This window comes from Oratosquilla oratoria, chromosome 1 (assembly GCF_046742065.1).
Source record: "Oratosquilla oratoria isolate Oo_2021 chromosome 1, ASM4674206v1, whole genome shotgun sequence".
In the NCBI taxonomy this organism is placed as follows: domain Eukaryota; kingdom Metazoa; phylum Arthropoda; class Malacostraca; order Stomatopoda; family Squillidae; genus Oratosquilla; species Oratosquilla oratoria.
Window position 1 is genome coordinate 57,784,457 of NC_134777.1, and position 18,229 is coordinate 57,802,685.

Genomic DNA, 18,229 nt, shown 5'->3' on the forward strand with positions numbered 1-18,229 from the left:
GCTCTTTATGTATATTATATACATACATATATATATATATATATATATATATATATATATTCATTTATATATGTATATATCATTCTCGTGTAATAGTTCTCCACAAAAACTACCATCTCGCCTGTTATTTGTCTCAATGCAGGATACGCATGATTTACCGGTCATGTTCTTCCCAGTTTTGGCGCTGAAGTCTCCGACTACTAATTGTATTATTTTTTTCCTTGATCCATTACTTTGTTTATATCATCATAGGTCTCACTTTCATTACCTAAAATCCATGCCATTGATGCACAAACATATACTATTCCTAGAATTGTTTACACAGTCTAATCACAATCTTGTTTGATGGGCTTTTCTCCGACTCGACTCTGTACTACTGAAGAGGACTGCAGTTAGCAGTCGAAATACACTCTTTTCTTCTACTCCGACAGTGGTATTAGTTGTGATATACATATATATATATATATATATATATATATATATATATATATATATATATATATATACATGTATACACACACACACACACACACACACACACACACACACACACACACACACACACACACATATATATATATATATATATATATATATATATATATATATATATATATATATATATATATATATATATGGGTTATCCGCTAGGGGACGGAAGTTAACGAGACCTTATTGCACTAACGAGGTTCTATTGTTGAGTTTCCGCCATGAGATCGAATAGATACCGGACTTAAGCCTCCTCCTTCGACGTGTCATTACTTCGATGGCGTCTGTTCAACATGAGCAGCATCCACAGAAGACAAAGAGACGGACAGACAGCGCGAGTGTTCCCTTTCAATGGCAGACAAATGACAGAAGCCCTTCAGGTGATCTAGTTTCAACCGGTTTAATTGATTTTCTCAGTCCGTTCCTTGACCTAAGATTGTAGCTGGGTTCCATCAAGTTGGCAAAATTAATTAATCGACTGTTTGATTCGACAATCCAGTGACGAAATATTATTTGGAAATATGCCAGAACCTACCCCAATTACTCAACAGCATCCACGTTCAATTTACAAAACAATACAAAAGAGACCATACAACTCCATCCTAAAACATATCCACCATACTTTTATACAGTCAATATTCTAGAGACTTTAGCAACACCCCTGCGGACCAGAGACACCTAGAAATAATACTGATCATTTAACATCCTTCTTTCTGCTGAGATGCTTCTTTCTCCTTTGCCATCTCTGTGTCCAATTCTTTGGCGCCATTTTGTCCCCAAGGATAGAGGAACTGGTGTCGCTGACGTAAACATTGCTCTCGCTTGGCTTTGTTTAGGTCACCAACCGGCACAGGGGGATAGAAGCGCCGATAAAGTGAAGGGGTAAGGTTCATCTGGGAGAGAGGGCACAGCCTGCGAGTTATTGATTTATCATCCTCTGTCTACTTATCTTCGTTCTCTTAATTCTCTATGTTCTGTGCTTCTCATCCTGTTCTCTTGGGTCATGGTGGAGGTCCGACTGCTGTAGCTTAGGTAGTATTTGTACGCTTGTCTGTACCCATTTGTACTCTTTCGTCTGTGCGTATTAACTAATGTTATTAATGGTTATCATTATGATGATAACCAAGATAATGATCATTTGCTCCATCAGTTTCCAACAATCATGCATCCTTCATTCCTCCTGTTTCTCATGTTTCAAAACGTTCTTGCCTTTAGTCTCGTTTCACCCCCACTTCCCCTCCCTTCCCACCCATTCCACACAGTTTCCGGGAAGAGCCTGGCGCCGTTTCCGCCCCTCCCTCCCCCATCAACCGGACGTAAGTATTGTCCCTGAATGTGGTTACCTGCTTGGTGGCCGCTGTCCTCTACTTCACATTCTCTTTTCGGCTCCATTATTCATCACTCACTCCTCCCTATCTCTCTACTCTCTTTTCTCTATCTCTTCCCCCCCCCACTCACCATCTTACCCCGAACCCCGTTCTTGTTCGCATTTTAATACAGTTTAAAGGCATTTAGGTTAGGCTAGAGGGAATGTTATATTCCAATATGGGTATACACAATTTCAGGCAAAGTGATGTTCTATCTACCACATATTTCAAGGCCTAATCCTTACGACTGACGCCATAGTCCTGTTTGGATCAGATATGATGTCCAAGGGTTACGTGGCGTCATGTGCCGCACACCTTAACCTAGAATAACGGTGTCGACCTAATCAAATGTCCTCGTAGTCGACATAACTACACCCTAGAACCTCACCATTGCCACCCCTCATCACCATCATGTTCTTTGTCAACATCGCTTGCCATTGTGATCAAGCTCCCTTCCCCCCACCACTCCCCCTTAACCTCCGCATTGATTTGGCGCGGAAATGCAAAACAAAAGCCACACGTGACCCGCATCAATCCTGGGCTCGACTCTGCTTTGTGTGAATGTGGCGGTTGACAGATCATGAGCTTAGAATATTTTTGTTATGCGTGTGCATAGGACTTTGACAACAGTGCTGCATAAAAACATTGCATTACGCATGCAGTTGTAGTTCACACGTAGTTGAGCTCTACAAGACTTATGTCAATATCATATAATTCCCGTTTTTTCTTTAACCATAAGGATATTCGAATTGAGTACTCAATGTAACGCTACCACTCCTAGTTCGCCTAATTCCGTGACCACACATGCATGTGGCAACGCAGCGTGTAGCGTATGTATTTACCTAGTTGTCTTTTATGGGACGAGAGCTATGCTCGTAGTGACCCGTTTTCATATCTCTCCGCATCCAGTTTATTCTTAAAATCTTGTATAGTTTTGGCATTCACTGTTTCTCCATTTGATTTGTTCCAGACATCAATCACGGGAAGCTATTCTTTTTCAAATCTCTTCTGTAACTGCCCTTCTTTAGCTTCTTTTCATGTATTGTTTACCTTATGTCCTATTTTAATAAGTCATCTCTATCAAGAATTTCCACCCCTTTCATAATTCTGTAAATGGCCAACAAATCACCTCTTTCTCTTCTCTGTTCCAGTGTTGATAGATGTAACTTCTCCAATCCATGTGTGTGTGTGTATTTACGCAGTTGTACCTTACGGGAAGGGGAGCTACGCTCGTGGTGTCCCGTCTCTGTATCTCGCCATATCTAACTTGATCTTAAATTTTTGTATTGTTTTTGTATTGTGTGTGTGCGTGTGTGTGTGTGTGCGTGCGCGAATGTAGATTTGTTAAATTGTAAACCTAAAATCTTACGAAGCCGCAATCTTTAGTCATTTCGTCACGATTCTTATTGCAACGGCCGATATCGTTTTCATGTTCTATGAAGTCCTCGCCAAGAATGAATAGATCTTACACCTCTGTCAGTTGAGCTAGTGAGGATGCAACTGGTAGCTTTGTTGCTGACTGCCTTTGACGCACGTGTGTGTGTGTGGTGTGTGTGTGTGTGTGTGCGCGCCCGCGTGTATGTGAATGAGATTCATTATTATAGTCGTAGATCACGTGTTGGACTTCTGATTGACAGCTTCACAGATTAGAGCTCAAAAACTCTTGAAAACCTATCACTGAGCAACATTGTGACTTCACACACACACACACACACGCACACGTAATGAATCTATCAAGTTGTGACCGAGGCTCGAACTCTTGACTTCCCGTGTGAGAATTGAGTCACTACGCCAGCAAGCAAAGGTCATAAGCAATGTGTATGTGCGCACGCGTCTATACGCATATTTAAACATCATCACAAGGTTTTCAGTAAAAATCCGTCGTTACTTTGTTCCTAGGCCTGCAAATTGGTCAAGAGAGTATTGCCCTCTCCATGGGATCAGATCATGGATGTACGGCCAGCCGCCCTGTCATATAACCCGTGTGTACAAGACACTCCCTCTTGTTCAAATCCTGAGCAGGTGGCTTTGCGGTTCTGAACCACTTACAACCAGTAAGAGCGGATGTCGAGCGCCCATGCGCACGTGTATTTTACCTAGTTGTATTTTGCGGGAGGGGGAGCTATGCTCGTTGAGTCCCGCCATTGTATCTCGCAGTGTCTAGTTTGGTTTTAAACTCATGAATGGTTTTTGCGCATACTATTTCATTATCCAGTTTGTTCCAAGTGTCCAAAACTCTATGTGGAAAACTGTTTTTCTTCAGTTCTCTTCTATAGCTATGTTTTTTATTTTCTTTCCATGTCCTCTTGTGTTTCTCTTGTCCCAGTTAAGTAAGTCCTCTCTATCAAGTATCTCTGTGCCTTTCATGATTCTGTAGATGGTCAATAGGTCACCTCTCTCTCTTCTTTGCTCCAGTGTCGGTAACTCCAGTTTAGCCAATCTCTCCTCGTATGATAGGTTTGCAAGTGCAGGTGCCATTTGTGTGTGTGTGTGTGTGTGTGTGTGTGTGTGTGTGTGTGTTTGACTCGCCACCACCACCGTCTTGGATCACGTGTTGGACTCGCGATCGACAGCTATTTCCCTTCCGGATGAGAGCTCAGAGCTCGTACATGACCGATCTATGTGTAATGCGCACACACCCAACTCCCCGCCCATGAGAGTTGGAGTAACAACTCGCAGCGCAGCGTTATTTGCTCTTCGCGATGGACTCAAACCTCCAAAGTGTACCCCGGGATGCAATGACATGTCTAATCCAGTAGAGGCGTTCCAAAACCTCGTCTTTTACGATAATGGCATCCCACGGTTACATGTGAACTTCATAGTCACCAACTTTTTTCACCGTTATCCTGAAGGATCGGAGACGGCCAGTATTGCCGTGCGCACCCGCGAGGCCTGATCCTAAAGACGACAGACGACGAGATCTCATCGCACCAGCGATGGGAAAGCCAAGATCTAAGGATATAAGGTCTAACCACTTCCGACCGAATTTCGAGGGAGTTGGTGCAGCGGGCCCGTGAACGTCACCTGGCTGCTCAAAGTGGGGTTCCCGGGTCCTATAGCTGTCAGTTGAAGCTGGTGTGTCGTTCGGGAATGTTGCCTTCGCTCGCACCGCTCCACGCAATTAGTTATATTCTGACAAATATTATATAAAATATATATATATAAATATATATAAAATATTATAGTTCCTGTCTATATATATGAATATATGATATATAATATATATATATATAAAATATTATAGTTCCTGTCTTCCTTGGCGTTTCAGTTTTCTTCAGTGTTTCACAAAGAGAAAACGGACCCAGCCTAATGACGTCAGAAGCTGCGCACAATAATTCAAACGGTCTGACCTGTATATTTAGACCTTGGGGAAAGCGTTCAAACTCCCGAAGATTTGGCTCGAGTCGTGGAATGTAGACCTTCACACTTCCTCTTCTGCACCTGTGTACTGTAGCTAGAGTACGCAGTTCTTTCCAGTTTGTTATTTTAGATGGGTACATATTGCAGTACACTCTTCTGTCAATAATGTGTGTATTCTAGTGAATCGGTGATATTCTTTTCTGCAGAATGGAATATAAAAAATATATTTTGCTTCATTATCATGTAAACCTTTTTGATACCAAATGATTTTACTTTAAGAATAGCTTAAATTAAAAGGAAATATTGCGAATAATACAAATTTTCAAGAACAGGATATAACTAAGGTTTCAGCATGTTTTCTTGGCAGATTTCTGTAACTGCTCTATGAAAAATCCTTTCTTTATGTTCTGGTGAAATAATAATCAAATAAATAAATCCTATTTTATTGGCATAAAAAATCGCATTACAACTTCATGATACAAAAATAAATTACAACATTTCCTTTAGACAATGCCAACTAATGCACAATATGGCAGGAAGCAGGGCTGCTTTACATATCTTGGGCTTCAAGGAACATTTCACGAGAAGACAATACCATAGTCATATTTCATACTCAAAATTGGAAAAAAAAACAAATAATAATAATAACAATAAAAAATAAATAAATAAACAGTTTCATGAAGAGAAAGTTCCCCACATATGGCATAGAAAATTGCACATTTCCTACGTATAAAAAGGTACTATTTACTACAATGGAAAAAAATGATGCACAGTCCTTGCAATTATGTTAATAGATAAGGCACGTCTGAGAACGACTAATCCCAAGTGGTTAATTTACATGTTATCAAGCAAATACTGGCTTAGGCAATCACTAGTAAAACATATATACATTACAGAGCAAACTGAAGGTCTTGTTATAAATACATAGAAAATAGTCAAAATCGGTGCAAAAATAATGGAAGCCAATGGGAGATGGTAGGGTATTAGGGAAGGCCTGTTTATAAACAAGAAAAGTAATAAAAAAGATAATCGGGAACAGAAGAAACCAGCTCTGTTCTGCAATTAGCTGATATGTTAATATCTTGGTCTTAACAAAAAGAAAGGAGAAAAAAAAAAAAAAAAAAAAAAAAGCTTACATGTTAAAAGCTATGCCTACCTAAAACACCAATAAGTGTTGGTGTATTTTGAGCAATATGTACATGACTTATCCACCCAAAAAAGCAGCCATTATTCTACAGAGTGATAGGATGAAGAACATATGTTGGCAAGAAAAGAAAGAAAGAGGGAAAGAAAGAGGGAAAAAAAAAAATCCAACCTACTGTATTCTCCACTGCAACTTATATACAGGGTGAAATATTACCAAGTGAAGTTTTTCTACTACACAAATACCATTGTAATTAAAATAAAAACAAACAAAATAAAATAAAATGAAAAACTAAAAGATCAGCAATCAGCATGCCTTTTTCTGCCTTTATTACCAACTCCCCTAGTCACAAGTGACGAAGTCAAACACTTGTAGTAGGATGATTAGCTTACAAACATTGTAAAGGAAAATTTGTAGTTGTTGAAGAAAAAAATAGGACTGGATCACTAACCTGCCCTTAGTTAGAAATTTCTACCTAATTAATGGTTTCTGCTTCATCATGCAGAATAGCATAAATCATTGCTTTTCTATCTTGAATAACATAGTAATCATACATGGCCCCTAACATATGTCCAAAACTTAAGCTCATTTTCAGACAATAGTCGCTGTCATTATCATTTACAGCTATCAAACAGGGAAAGTATTTGAAAATCTCTCTTTCTGTCAGTAGAAAAGGTTAATCTTGGTACAGCAAGAATAACTCATCATAAATATAACTTCAGACAGAAGCAATAATGCAAAGATATCACTGAGATACAATACAAAAAAAATCAATACCAACCCATTTGGTGGCCAACATCCCACATTTTATAAAAACGAAACAATGACTAAATTGTATGCACATCTAATACTGACGATAGATGATAATGAAAGTACTGTAAGACTGAAGTACAAAATAAAACACCTTTATGATGAAGTGTGATCTGTTATATCTGAACACACAATGAAATATCACAATATGATTGTCCACCTTAATATTCTATGTCCTCCACTGATAACCATGCTGTAGTTTGTTGTGAATTTTCTAATATGTGATTATTCTACCATACTACTGGTCACAGTTTAATTCTGGCAACTACTAATATATAACAGGATTACAGCCACATGTCAGTAATTAGTAATATCCAAAAGGATAGGAGACTGAAATCAATACTACAACCATCATCAATTTAGTTTTCATTCTCTTAATCACTGTTCTCATACAAGAATTTGCCAACAGCATTCAGTACAGCCTATATCAATGGCATTTCTTTAAACATGTTAATAATGAAGTCATCTTTACTGATGTTTGCAGTAATCCCTGTAGTCATCCAGTAAGCTGTACATCAAATAGCAGTGGATATTGTGGGTAGATTATCCAATATCAGAAAATTAATGGCCAGCTGAATTTTTGCGAGACTTTTTTCAGATGAAGAAAACTTAATTATATTAAGTGCCTACCATGAAGATATGTGTTCTACCTCAGCCACCCCACTCCTCTTATATAAGGAGGGAAATGGCCTATACTACATGTAAAACACCAAGAGCTACACAAGGAGGTAGCCAAGTTTTGTGCAAAATTTTTCTTGAAATTTGTGAGAAATAGCTAGTGCATTATAGGCAAAAGGAAGTTGTTGGAAGCATCTTGCAGGAATAAGATACAAACATTCTGTGTATGGGTGTGTTCATGAAGATGCAATATGCATCTATGCATCTTGTACATAATTAAAGTACATGTGTATCCATGCACGGATGCAAAATGTTATTCTTTCAGTCACAGATCTGTGGCATATGTTACAATTTTCTCAGAGGAACATTTAAATTGGCACTACAATCTACTACAAAACCACATCTAAGGACAACCAAAACAAAGTGCCCACTGCATAACGGACTGCCACTACCCAAAATATTAATAAAGATGTGACTTAATGGAATGAATCAACGTGACTGTGGGTGATGAAGTGATGAGTGTACTACTAATGAATACTTAAATGGGCGACTGTGGACATAAATGGAACAAATACAGAATAATGGCAATGTCATGTTGGCATGCATGCTTCTTCCATGACTTTGGACTGGCCAAATCATACTCCCTTGTCAGAGGATATAATCATGGGCAATCCATCATACATGTCCACTGCATCCAACTGAAGCTTGTGGACATATATGACATCAGCACAACATATGGTATGGAACAATATGCATACTTAAATATGTTTTCAATGCATAAAGATAATGCATGAATGATGAGTTAATGTTCATGGGGCATCAATTTTTGAAAGTATTATAACTATGATAAAGATTAACAACTAAGAATGATCATTTACAAGCAGTGTTCATTCATGTCTCTGGACACAAATATACTTGAATCAACCTTATTTCACTATCATCATATTTTGCTATCAGTAACCTTTCAATCTGATTCTTCTTCCCACAATTTCTCAAATTTTCAGTACCAATAATAATCTCTCATATACTATGTTGTGATTACTTCAAACACCCCTGTTCTCTGACCATTCCAGCATACTTATCACATTTCATTTCACTCAACAATTCTCACCCTTATAACAGTTTACACTTTCCAGCGAAAGAGGACATTTCTACACGCCATGGCAGGATGGCACTTTGGATCAAAAGGTTCAAGCAACACTAGATTAAAATAAAAATGTATACAAACATCCATACTCTCAGCTGGTCACGTCTATTGACCAAAAGAATCCTAAAACTAAACTTAGCCATTTTTCTACAGCTCGTTACATCGTTCATGAAAATACATCATCTGGTGGCTTGTGCACCAATTTCCTTGAGGGTTATCACAAACACCCTCGCACCATAAGTCTTCTGTTGTACTTCGACAACCTCAAGCAACTGCCAGCTTCCATCAGGCCCGCAGCATCTTAATGGTATTGTATAATAAATCTATGCTAGGAAGTCACTATCACAACTTTTTTTCCGTTTTCTTTCCTCCCTCCACCTAGTTGCAACTTCCACCTCCTTTGGCGACACTGGGAGGGAAGGGGTGGGGGTTGGGGTTTTGGCGACGAGGCGTGGGGTTGGGGATGAGGGGTGTAGGAGTCGGATTGAGACTACTTCTGAGTCAACCTTGATAACCACCACCACCCGCATGGGTACCGATGGGTGTCGGCCCCAAATCCGGGGTCGGTCTTCGAATGTGAGAACGTAGAGCGATAAGACACGGGGACCCGGCAGAAACTCCCACAAAGAAGATCTCTCGTGAACTCTTCTTTCTCTCGTTGCTGAAAGAATTTTGTTTTAGCCCCTCCCCCTTAGGGCGATGCTAACACTCCCTCTTCTATTAAAATCACATGTATGCAGTGCAATGCATGAACATACGTGAATGACGCGCATGGACGCGTGCATACAAACGCACGCACACTATGAAAGAGTCCCTTGCAACTTCGGAACTCGTATTCCTCGTTCTGGATACTTGAGAACGCGTCGGAAGACTTAATTAGAAAAACAAAAAACACTCTCCTCGCCGCACCGGTGTTCCATTACAACTCAGACTCGAGAGGCGGAGGGCGATGCTGGCGGGGCGGCTGCGGCTGAGGCGGAGGCGGCATGGCAGATGCGGGGGACTCGGGCCCCGTCGAGTTGTGAGGACTCGAAGTGGCCAGCGGGGGACTTCGGGGACTCTGCGGGGACTGTGGGGGCCTCGAGGGGGGATCCTCCGCGGAGTACACAGAGGGTGTAGGGGTGGGCGCGGGGGCGGACGGGGTATGATCACGGTTCTCGTCCTTCTTGTCTTCCACCGGATCCTCCACCGGGGGCACGATGATGGGCACGTCCCCATTGGGTACGGACCCCGGCGTCGGAGCTACGGCGTCGTCCTCGTTCTCGTCCATCGGGAGGGGCTCCTTGCGAGGCGTTTCAGGGGCCTCTTCCTCGATGCTCGTGTTCTCGCCGGTCCCGTCACGCGGCGTGGAGCCTTCGGTGGGGATCTCCTCCTCCGAGGCCGTCGTGTGGATCTCCACGGAAACGGTCGAGGGTGTGCGTGCCGGCTGATCCGCCATGGCCGTGTAGGGTGGTGCCACCTCCAGGTGCACGGGCGTGTACGGGGGCGCCGGGTCGTGGGGGTCTTCCGCCGCGTCAGTCGCGTCCGGGAAGTTCTGCTTCCGGCGGTAGGGCGGCAGGAGCGTGTGGTCGTCGATGAAGGGGACGCCGTTCTCGTCCAAGGGCAAGTGCGGCGGCGGGGGCGGCGGCAAGGTCGACCCCGCCGAGGAGGACCCTGACTCGAGACCCCCCGGACGCGACCTGTGGATAGAAGAATAGTCCCACTCGTTTCCGTGGCTCGGCTTGCCCTTGGACTTGGTGTTGTTTCTCGAGCACCAGGACATCACCGTCTGCGCCAGCAGGAGCACCAGGAACAGGACGATGAGGACGAGGCAGACGGTCACACTGGTCGTCTTGACCACGGGAGGTAGGTTCTGGGCCAGCTTGAGGAGCCCCACCACCTCCCCAGGGAGGGACTCGATCCCCACCTCAAACCAGAACACGGGGAAGATGACGTCGAAGTGGCGAGCGCGTTCGAGGGCCTGGTTTCCGTCGAGGACGACGTTCATCTGCATCCGAAGCTTGACACGAAGGGGGACGCCCAGGTCCGGGTAAATGTCGAATTCAGTCGCATGCCGCTTCGGATCCGGTCTGAAAGAGGAAGAGGCAACGTTAGAATCAAGAAAAAACTACTACTAACAACAACTTCCTTAAACTGACCGTTACCTGCACACCTATAATTTTAAAAATCTCGGTCCACAAGATGACCGACTCATGCGTATAGAAACTTCCAAGCTAAGCGACATGACGTCACAAGGTGGCTGCCTCGAATTACAGCACAGACTGTGAATGAATACGAGCCTTCAACTGAGGAGTCAGATGACTGCGGCACCTCCACAAGACGTCATGTCGTCAGTTTTCTTTCCGAAGTGAACTGACCTCTCTTTATTTAGACCTTGACCTAAGACGCGTGGCGTCACCGAACGCAACCGCACAAGCGACATGACGTCACGACTTGCTCAACCCTAGAGGCTTGTGACCCGTGGACGAACGCGCTTAAGTACTCTGCGCAGCCTCACTCGAGATACGGTTGCGCGATTTGCAGATCGTGTTGCGCAATGCTTGAGGACCTGTGACCTCCCCGCGCACCTCCTTAACCCCTTTCAACGTCGCCACCTCCTTCTCCTCCCCAATCTCCTAATTGTCAAGAGGGTATGATCCCCTAAGTGCCGGACCGAGAAAGACTTTTTTCCTGCTCAGGAGTTGACGCATGCGCGCCGTGAAATATATTCCCAGACTAATGATTAATTAGTAATTATCATTATCACCACTATCATGATAATACTAATTATTATCATTATTATTATTACTGTAATTGATACCTAACACTTGCTGTTCTATTTTCTTTTAAATTTTACCAAAGATGACACAATCCACCCAAATCAGTCTTGGAAGAAGAAAATTATATATACATATTAAAAGAACGCGCTTGAGAGGGCCACACAGGACGACTTGTATATCACCACCACCTCCCCTCTAAAGCCTTTTCCAGTTCGGCAGCCCGACTTCGGGGAATTGTGAAGTTCGATGATGTTTACTACTGCTGCAGGACTCGAAGTTCGGGAAGTTCCTCCCTTACGTGGCAGCGGCACCACAACAGAGGTCATCGGTGTCTCGTGACCTTTGACGCCGCAAAGTCACGGTGACGAACTGATTTCGTTACAGCATCCGCCAAGAGATTTCATTCTGCCGAATCGAGACTTTTTGTAACCCATTCGCTGTATCGAATGAGTATTGTGCTTGCGCGCGCGCGCGTGTGTGTGTATTTCCTCAGTTGAATAAAATTGCCGTGCGCCATCCTGCCTTCCCTCGAAAGCAAGGTGTCCAGTCAAATATGTGGGTCCTGGCACTTGGCGCTCCAGGCCACGATTGGTGCCATGACCCCTGTTGACCCGGGATGACCCCGGGGCGACGCGATCACCACTTCTACGCCTTCTTCGCTAGCACCACTTGGGTCGAGGAATGCCGGGACGTCACGTCCTCGGGCGAGACCCCAAGCGGGGCAGTCGTCCCCCTTAGTCCACCCATCCTCCATCCCACCATGAACCTAGTTTCCAAAACACGCCCAGTTAATCATAAATAAACCAATAAATAAATGAATATACATGAGGAGCTCACTCCTGGAGGTGCTTGGCTAGGAACATCATCACCTTTACCTTATGTACCCTGAAGTCGTCGGTAACGCCCGATTCGAACGCAGGTTTACGTCGTGCGCGGAACAATCGATCGAAACCAACCCGGTATTCGTGACAACACAAACACGCGCGCGCGCACGCATAAACATTCACTACGACGCAGACCCCGTCCCGTCCCGCCCCGCCTCCCATAAATATTAACACGAAGAACATCGATGCCCATAAATGTCCATGAACGGGGGTCGCCCAGACCACAGCACCTGACGTTCGAGAGGACCCCAGTGATTTCCCTCTACTCCTCTTCCTCCTCCACCTTCCCGTTTTCCGTTATCTCCTACTCTTCCTCCATCTTCCCGTTTTCCGTCATCTCCTACTCTTCCTCCATCTTCCCGTTTTCCGTCATCTCCTACCCCTCTTCCTCCACCTTCCCGTTTTCCGTCATCTCCTACTCCTCTTCCTCCACCTACCATTAAATTCATATTCCTCCACCCTTCGTTCCCCTCCTCCCACCACCACTTCAACTCCACAACATACAGTTGTCGTCACTCCATGCCACGCATTTATGATTTACAGCGTACCTCGTTACACATACCACCATACCTACCATACACGTCTATATCTCGTGACAAGTCACGCTGCAATAGCATCATGAGTGACATGTTAACCCCTGGCGACATTACCTGTCTCGCCTCGCTGCATCGACATGAGGATGCTAACTAATCACAGCCAAGGGTTCTCAACCCAATTTCTCATGTACCCTATTCTTGTGTTTCTGTTCTTTAGATTTCTAGAGAACAATTCATTAACGAATAAATATAAATCTGCTAACAACTACCAATCAGTTATTTATTTGCATTTTTTATTGTGGTTTTATGACATATCTTGACGTCATTGCCTTGCGACACGGCCTTGTCACCCCCCCTCTCCTCCCCCCAAAGGGCACTTGACACCCTCGAAGGGTCGCAACAAAGCTGAGGTTGTCCTCTCTACACTTTCATCCAAGGACACTCGACACCCTTGGAGTCATCGCCTGCGTGATGACGTCATGTCGATTCCCTTTGATGTCATCATGGACACCAACCAGACTTCATTTTGGGTGTCCAAAATCAAACCAGTTTTCATTTAATTTTGAAAGTGTGCATGCGAGACACACAAACTCACGTAAAACGAGGATATATCTTAAGGTAATTAAAAAATAGCCACTATCAATTTTTCCTTCCCTCTGATCAAAAGCTGGGACAAATTGAAACTGCTCTTCGACAAGGAAAACAAAATTTTCATTTTGAAACAACGCCCAAGTCGTAGAAATGCATCTACCAACTACCGGAACAATCTTGAAAATAATAAATAAACAGATGATGAAAAAGGTGAATAAAATAAATAGATGATGAAAAAGGTGAATAATTACATAAAATTCCCTAATGAACAATCGACACCCTAAAATTCTTTTTGAGAAGGAGGATACGTCTAAATCCTTTCATCCCGGTACTAATGGCATCCATTAGTACCGGGGGACATTTTCTCATTATTATGAATGTTGCCTTGCTGATATATTCATCAACCCTAGCAATACAATACAATAAAAAAAATATGACGTTTAACAAATATTTTCTGTGTTTACTAAAGGTAACATGGCTGTGATCCAATTTTCAGTGGGGATGAAGAAAGATTAACATCTGCATTAGTAAGGTAGAAGTAGTCAAGCAGATTGAAAGACTTAAAGCTACAAAATCCCCGGGTCCAGACGAAAATTTTCCGAGTGCTTAAAGAATGTAAATTTGAAATCTGCGACCAGTTAACAGAAATTTAATATCAAGTCGGTAGACACTGGTTTTGTACCTATTGCTTGGCTGTTTTCAAAAAGGAAGATAAATAGTCTATTTGCAACTACAGGCCAATCAGTTTGCAATCAGTTATAGGTACAATGTTTGAATCAGTAATAGTAAATAGACTCAGAGAGCACATCGAGACATAATTTGATTCGTGACACAGCGTGGTTTATGTTTTTTTTTATAAAAAGAAAAAAAAAATTACAAAACAAAACAAAACAAAAAAACATGGATATTTTCGTTTTGTTTTAACATTTTCTAGGCCCATAGTCTATGATTAATTTGTGCATACCTTATTGTATATCCTATTTTATGTGTATGTCTAACCATTCATGACAAGGAAATTTGGAGTGTTTAATCTTTGAAGATTATACTAAGAGTAAATTTTGTAAGGTAGCTATATTGGCCCATATACAGTATCTACACTTGTTGCAGCCTCTGAGTCCTGACTAAAAAGGTCAATTACTTGTTTATTTTTATACTGTGTCTGATATCTCTTTGGATAAGGTAGATACGCATATGTGGAGGAATGAATCAACTACTTACACCTGTTTTCATATACTTGATATTTAATATCTGAACAAATTTGGACGTGTAAAAAAAATCATTTTTTTTTAAACTTGCGATTAAAAAAACTTTTTTTTTTTATCACTAGGTAAGTCATGTGTGACTAATCTCCTATCCTTTTACACTAAAGGCGTCAGATAACAATGACAGTTACGATGTTATTTACCTTGACTTTAGTAAAGCGTTCGACATGGTGCCCCACCAGAGACTACTAAATAAAATCACAGCCCATGCCCATGGCATTGGAGAAAAAAGTGTTAGAATGGATTAGAGCTTGGATCAGTGACAAAACAGCGGGTCACCATAAACGGTGTAAAATCCAGGTGGGGGATGCATTTCTAGTGGGGTCCCCCAGGGCTCGGTTTTGGGTCCCTTACTGTTCATTATGTACATATACGACTTGGACAATGGGATTAATAGTGATGTTAGTAAGTTTGCGGTCGACACTAAAATAGGACGCCTGATTAGGTCAGGAGACGACGCCAAGATTCTGCTGGATGATCTTAAACTGTTCACATGGTCGGTGAAATGACAAATGAACTTCAATATCTCCAAGTGCAGCATGTTAAACGTAGGGCTACACAACCCCGAAAATAGATATAGCTTAGATAACATGTCTTTAGATAAAACCGAGTGCGAGAGGACTTGGGAGTTGTAGCAAGTCCTGACCTTAAATCCAAGAAACAGTGCGTTAGCGCCAGGAATAAAGCTAACAGAGCACTAGGTTTCATTGTTAGGACGGTTACGAATAGAAATGCAGAGGTAATTATCAAACTATCTAGTGTTAGTTAGACCCATACTTGACTATGCCGTACAGTTTTGGTTCCCGTCTTATAGAATGGACATGAATTCATTAGAACCTGTACAAAGGAGAATTATCAAAATGATACATGGGCTCAGAAATTTACCTTACGAAGAGAGGCTTAGGCACATTAACTTACATGCTCTGGAAAGAGGCAGAGTGTGGGGTGATCTAATAGAAGTGTTTAAGTGGATCAAGGCAACAAGGGTGACTCAAACAATGTCATCATATTAAGATAACAGGGCAGGACTCGCAGTAATGGATTTAAACTGGGCAAATTTAGATTTAAGAAGAAAATAGGCAAGAATTGGTTTACTAACAGGGTGGTCAACGAATGGAATAGACTTAGTAACCACATAGTGAGCGCTGAAACTATCAGTTGTTTTAAGAAACGGTTAGACAACTTTATGGATGGGGATGACAGGTGGTAATTGTCATGGAACTGTTTAGTGTAGGCCTTATGGTCTCTTGCAGTCTCCTACATTATTGTGTTCTTAACACCGTGACAACAGCTGTCACCCCAGGTCACGAGACTGCCCACCTCACCACCACTTCCACCACCAGTTTCCTTCGGTGACACTCAAGACACTACCAACCTCCAACCAGCTCGTTCGAGGAACCAGTGACAAAGCCATGACTTGCCACCACCACCACCCTGCCACCTCTGCCACCACCCATACACCCTCAAGACCAAACAACCGTATTGAGGAAACCACCAATCAGCGACCTTTGTCCGTTAAAAGATACATTTGAATTGGACCAATCAGCGGCCGTCTCTTCCCTCAGTGCTTTGTTCCCCTTTCTTGAGGGTTTGTCCAGCCACCTCTCCGCTCCCAAGGGAGGGAGGACGGGGGGTGGGGGGCTACCCATGGAACGTGCCATCATATACAGTAAAGAAGGGGCGAATCGAAAGAGCAAGGTGGCCACAATTGAGACGGGAGATCTTGTTTATCTAACTTATGTCCTCTCGGTAGTGAAGGGGGCCTGCCTACCTCTCATCTAACCCCTTCCATCCTTGTTGGTAGTTATCATCATTCTGGTTGCAGCCAGACTATTCCAGTCATCTCCGTGGCTCCCCCTCCCTCGATGGTAAAGAGGTCGAAATCGAACCGATCTCTCTCGAAATTAGAAATTCGTAATAAATAAATAAATAAAAGCAAAATAATGAAATAAACAATGAAACCAAATAAAAGATAAAAACAAAAATACAATAAACAAACGCTAAGAATAGAAAATAAAATATACAAATAAACAGACTAAACTCGACGCCGACGGTTGTCCGCACATGCCCCGAATCAGCACTGCGGCAAGCTGCTGACTCCCCACGATAGGGACAAACTCAGCAGACGTTGGAGTCAGCTAGTACAACGCTGCCCTGGTGACCATTTTCCTCCATTGGTGCCAGGCGACTTTATTTACATGGAACTGCCGAGCCTTATGATCTCTTGCAGTCTCCTTCTCTGGCAACCCACTACCGTCTCTTGGTGGCAAAGGAGTCAGAACTACGAGGTTAGAAGACAGGAAACCACATCAATTTGGAAAACTATTCACGTGATTACTTCAAGGCCGTTTTCTCTTGCCAAAGACACGTTTTCTCTTGCAATCTCAAATCTATTTTCTTTCTTCCTTGGGAAGATACAGCATCACTACTTAATTTCGCAATTTACAGAGTAAGATAAGGGCATATAGCAAGCGGAGAGGTAGAGAGAGAGAGCTAAATATTCAAACTATTAAAACTTAAGAGACAGCTCCACACCGAAATGAAATTCCGGTAGGCCACATACTATATCAAAGAAAATTTTCGTAGACCACATCCAAAAGGTAGACCACATACTATACCGGCACCTATATTACTTTAATAGTTTGGGAGCACTAACAGCGGCCAAACTAAAGCGGAACGCACCGAGGAACGCGCCCAGCTGTGACAAACTCTTCATCTTACGTGCCTCGTCCAGACCCCGAAATTGCCCCCAATTGCTGGAGAAGTGGGTCGCGGAGTCGTTTGGGTCGCGTGCCGTGCCGTGCCGTGCCGTGCCGTGCCGTGCCCGGGGTCAGCCTGACCCAAAACCTGCGTCCAACCGTGATAAAGGGCAGGGCACTGGTCAAGTTGCCTTCTTCCCCCAGCAAACTGTGTTTACGCTATCAAGGGAATTGTGGCCATTTCTAGGAACGAAGACAAACATCCCTAAGACACTTCAAATCTAATCTACGTACGTACGCGCGCGCGTGTGTGTGTGTGTGTGAGAGAGAGAGAGAGAGAGAGAGAGAGAGAGAGAGAGAGAGAGGGAGGGAGAGAGAGAGAGAGAGAGAGAGAGAGAGAGAGAGAGAGAGAGAGAGAGAGAGAGAGAGAGAGAGAGAGAGAGAGAGAGGGAGAGAGAGAGGGAGAGAGAGAGGGGAGGGAGAGAGGGGGGAGGGAGAGAGAGGGGAGGGAGAGGGGGAGGGAGGGAGAGGGGGAGGGAGAGAGAGGGGGAGGGAGAGAGAGG

At 43.1% G+C, this 18,229-nt stretch overlaps 1 protein-coding gene across 2 annotated transcripts in view; it reads right to left on the reverse strand.

Moving 5' to 3' along the window:
- Window positions 1–5,645: 5,645 nt before the first annotated feature.
- Window positions 5,646–18,229, reverse strand: part of LOC143028304 (lysosome membrane protein 2-like) — a 118,942-nt gene continuing 106,358 nt past the window's right edge. For both annotated transcript variants that reach the window (XM_076190313.1, XM_076190233.1), the window contains exon 2: window positions 5,646–11,004. In XM_076190313.1, the coding sequence (XP_076046428.1) occupies window positions 9,855–11,004 (1,150 nt within the window). In that variant the 3' untranslated portion in view covers window positions 5,646–9,854. The remainder of the gene's footprint in view (window positions 11,005–18,229) is intronic.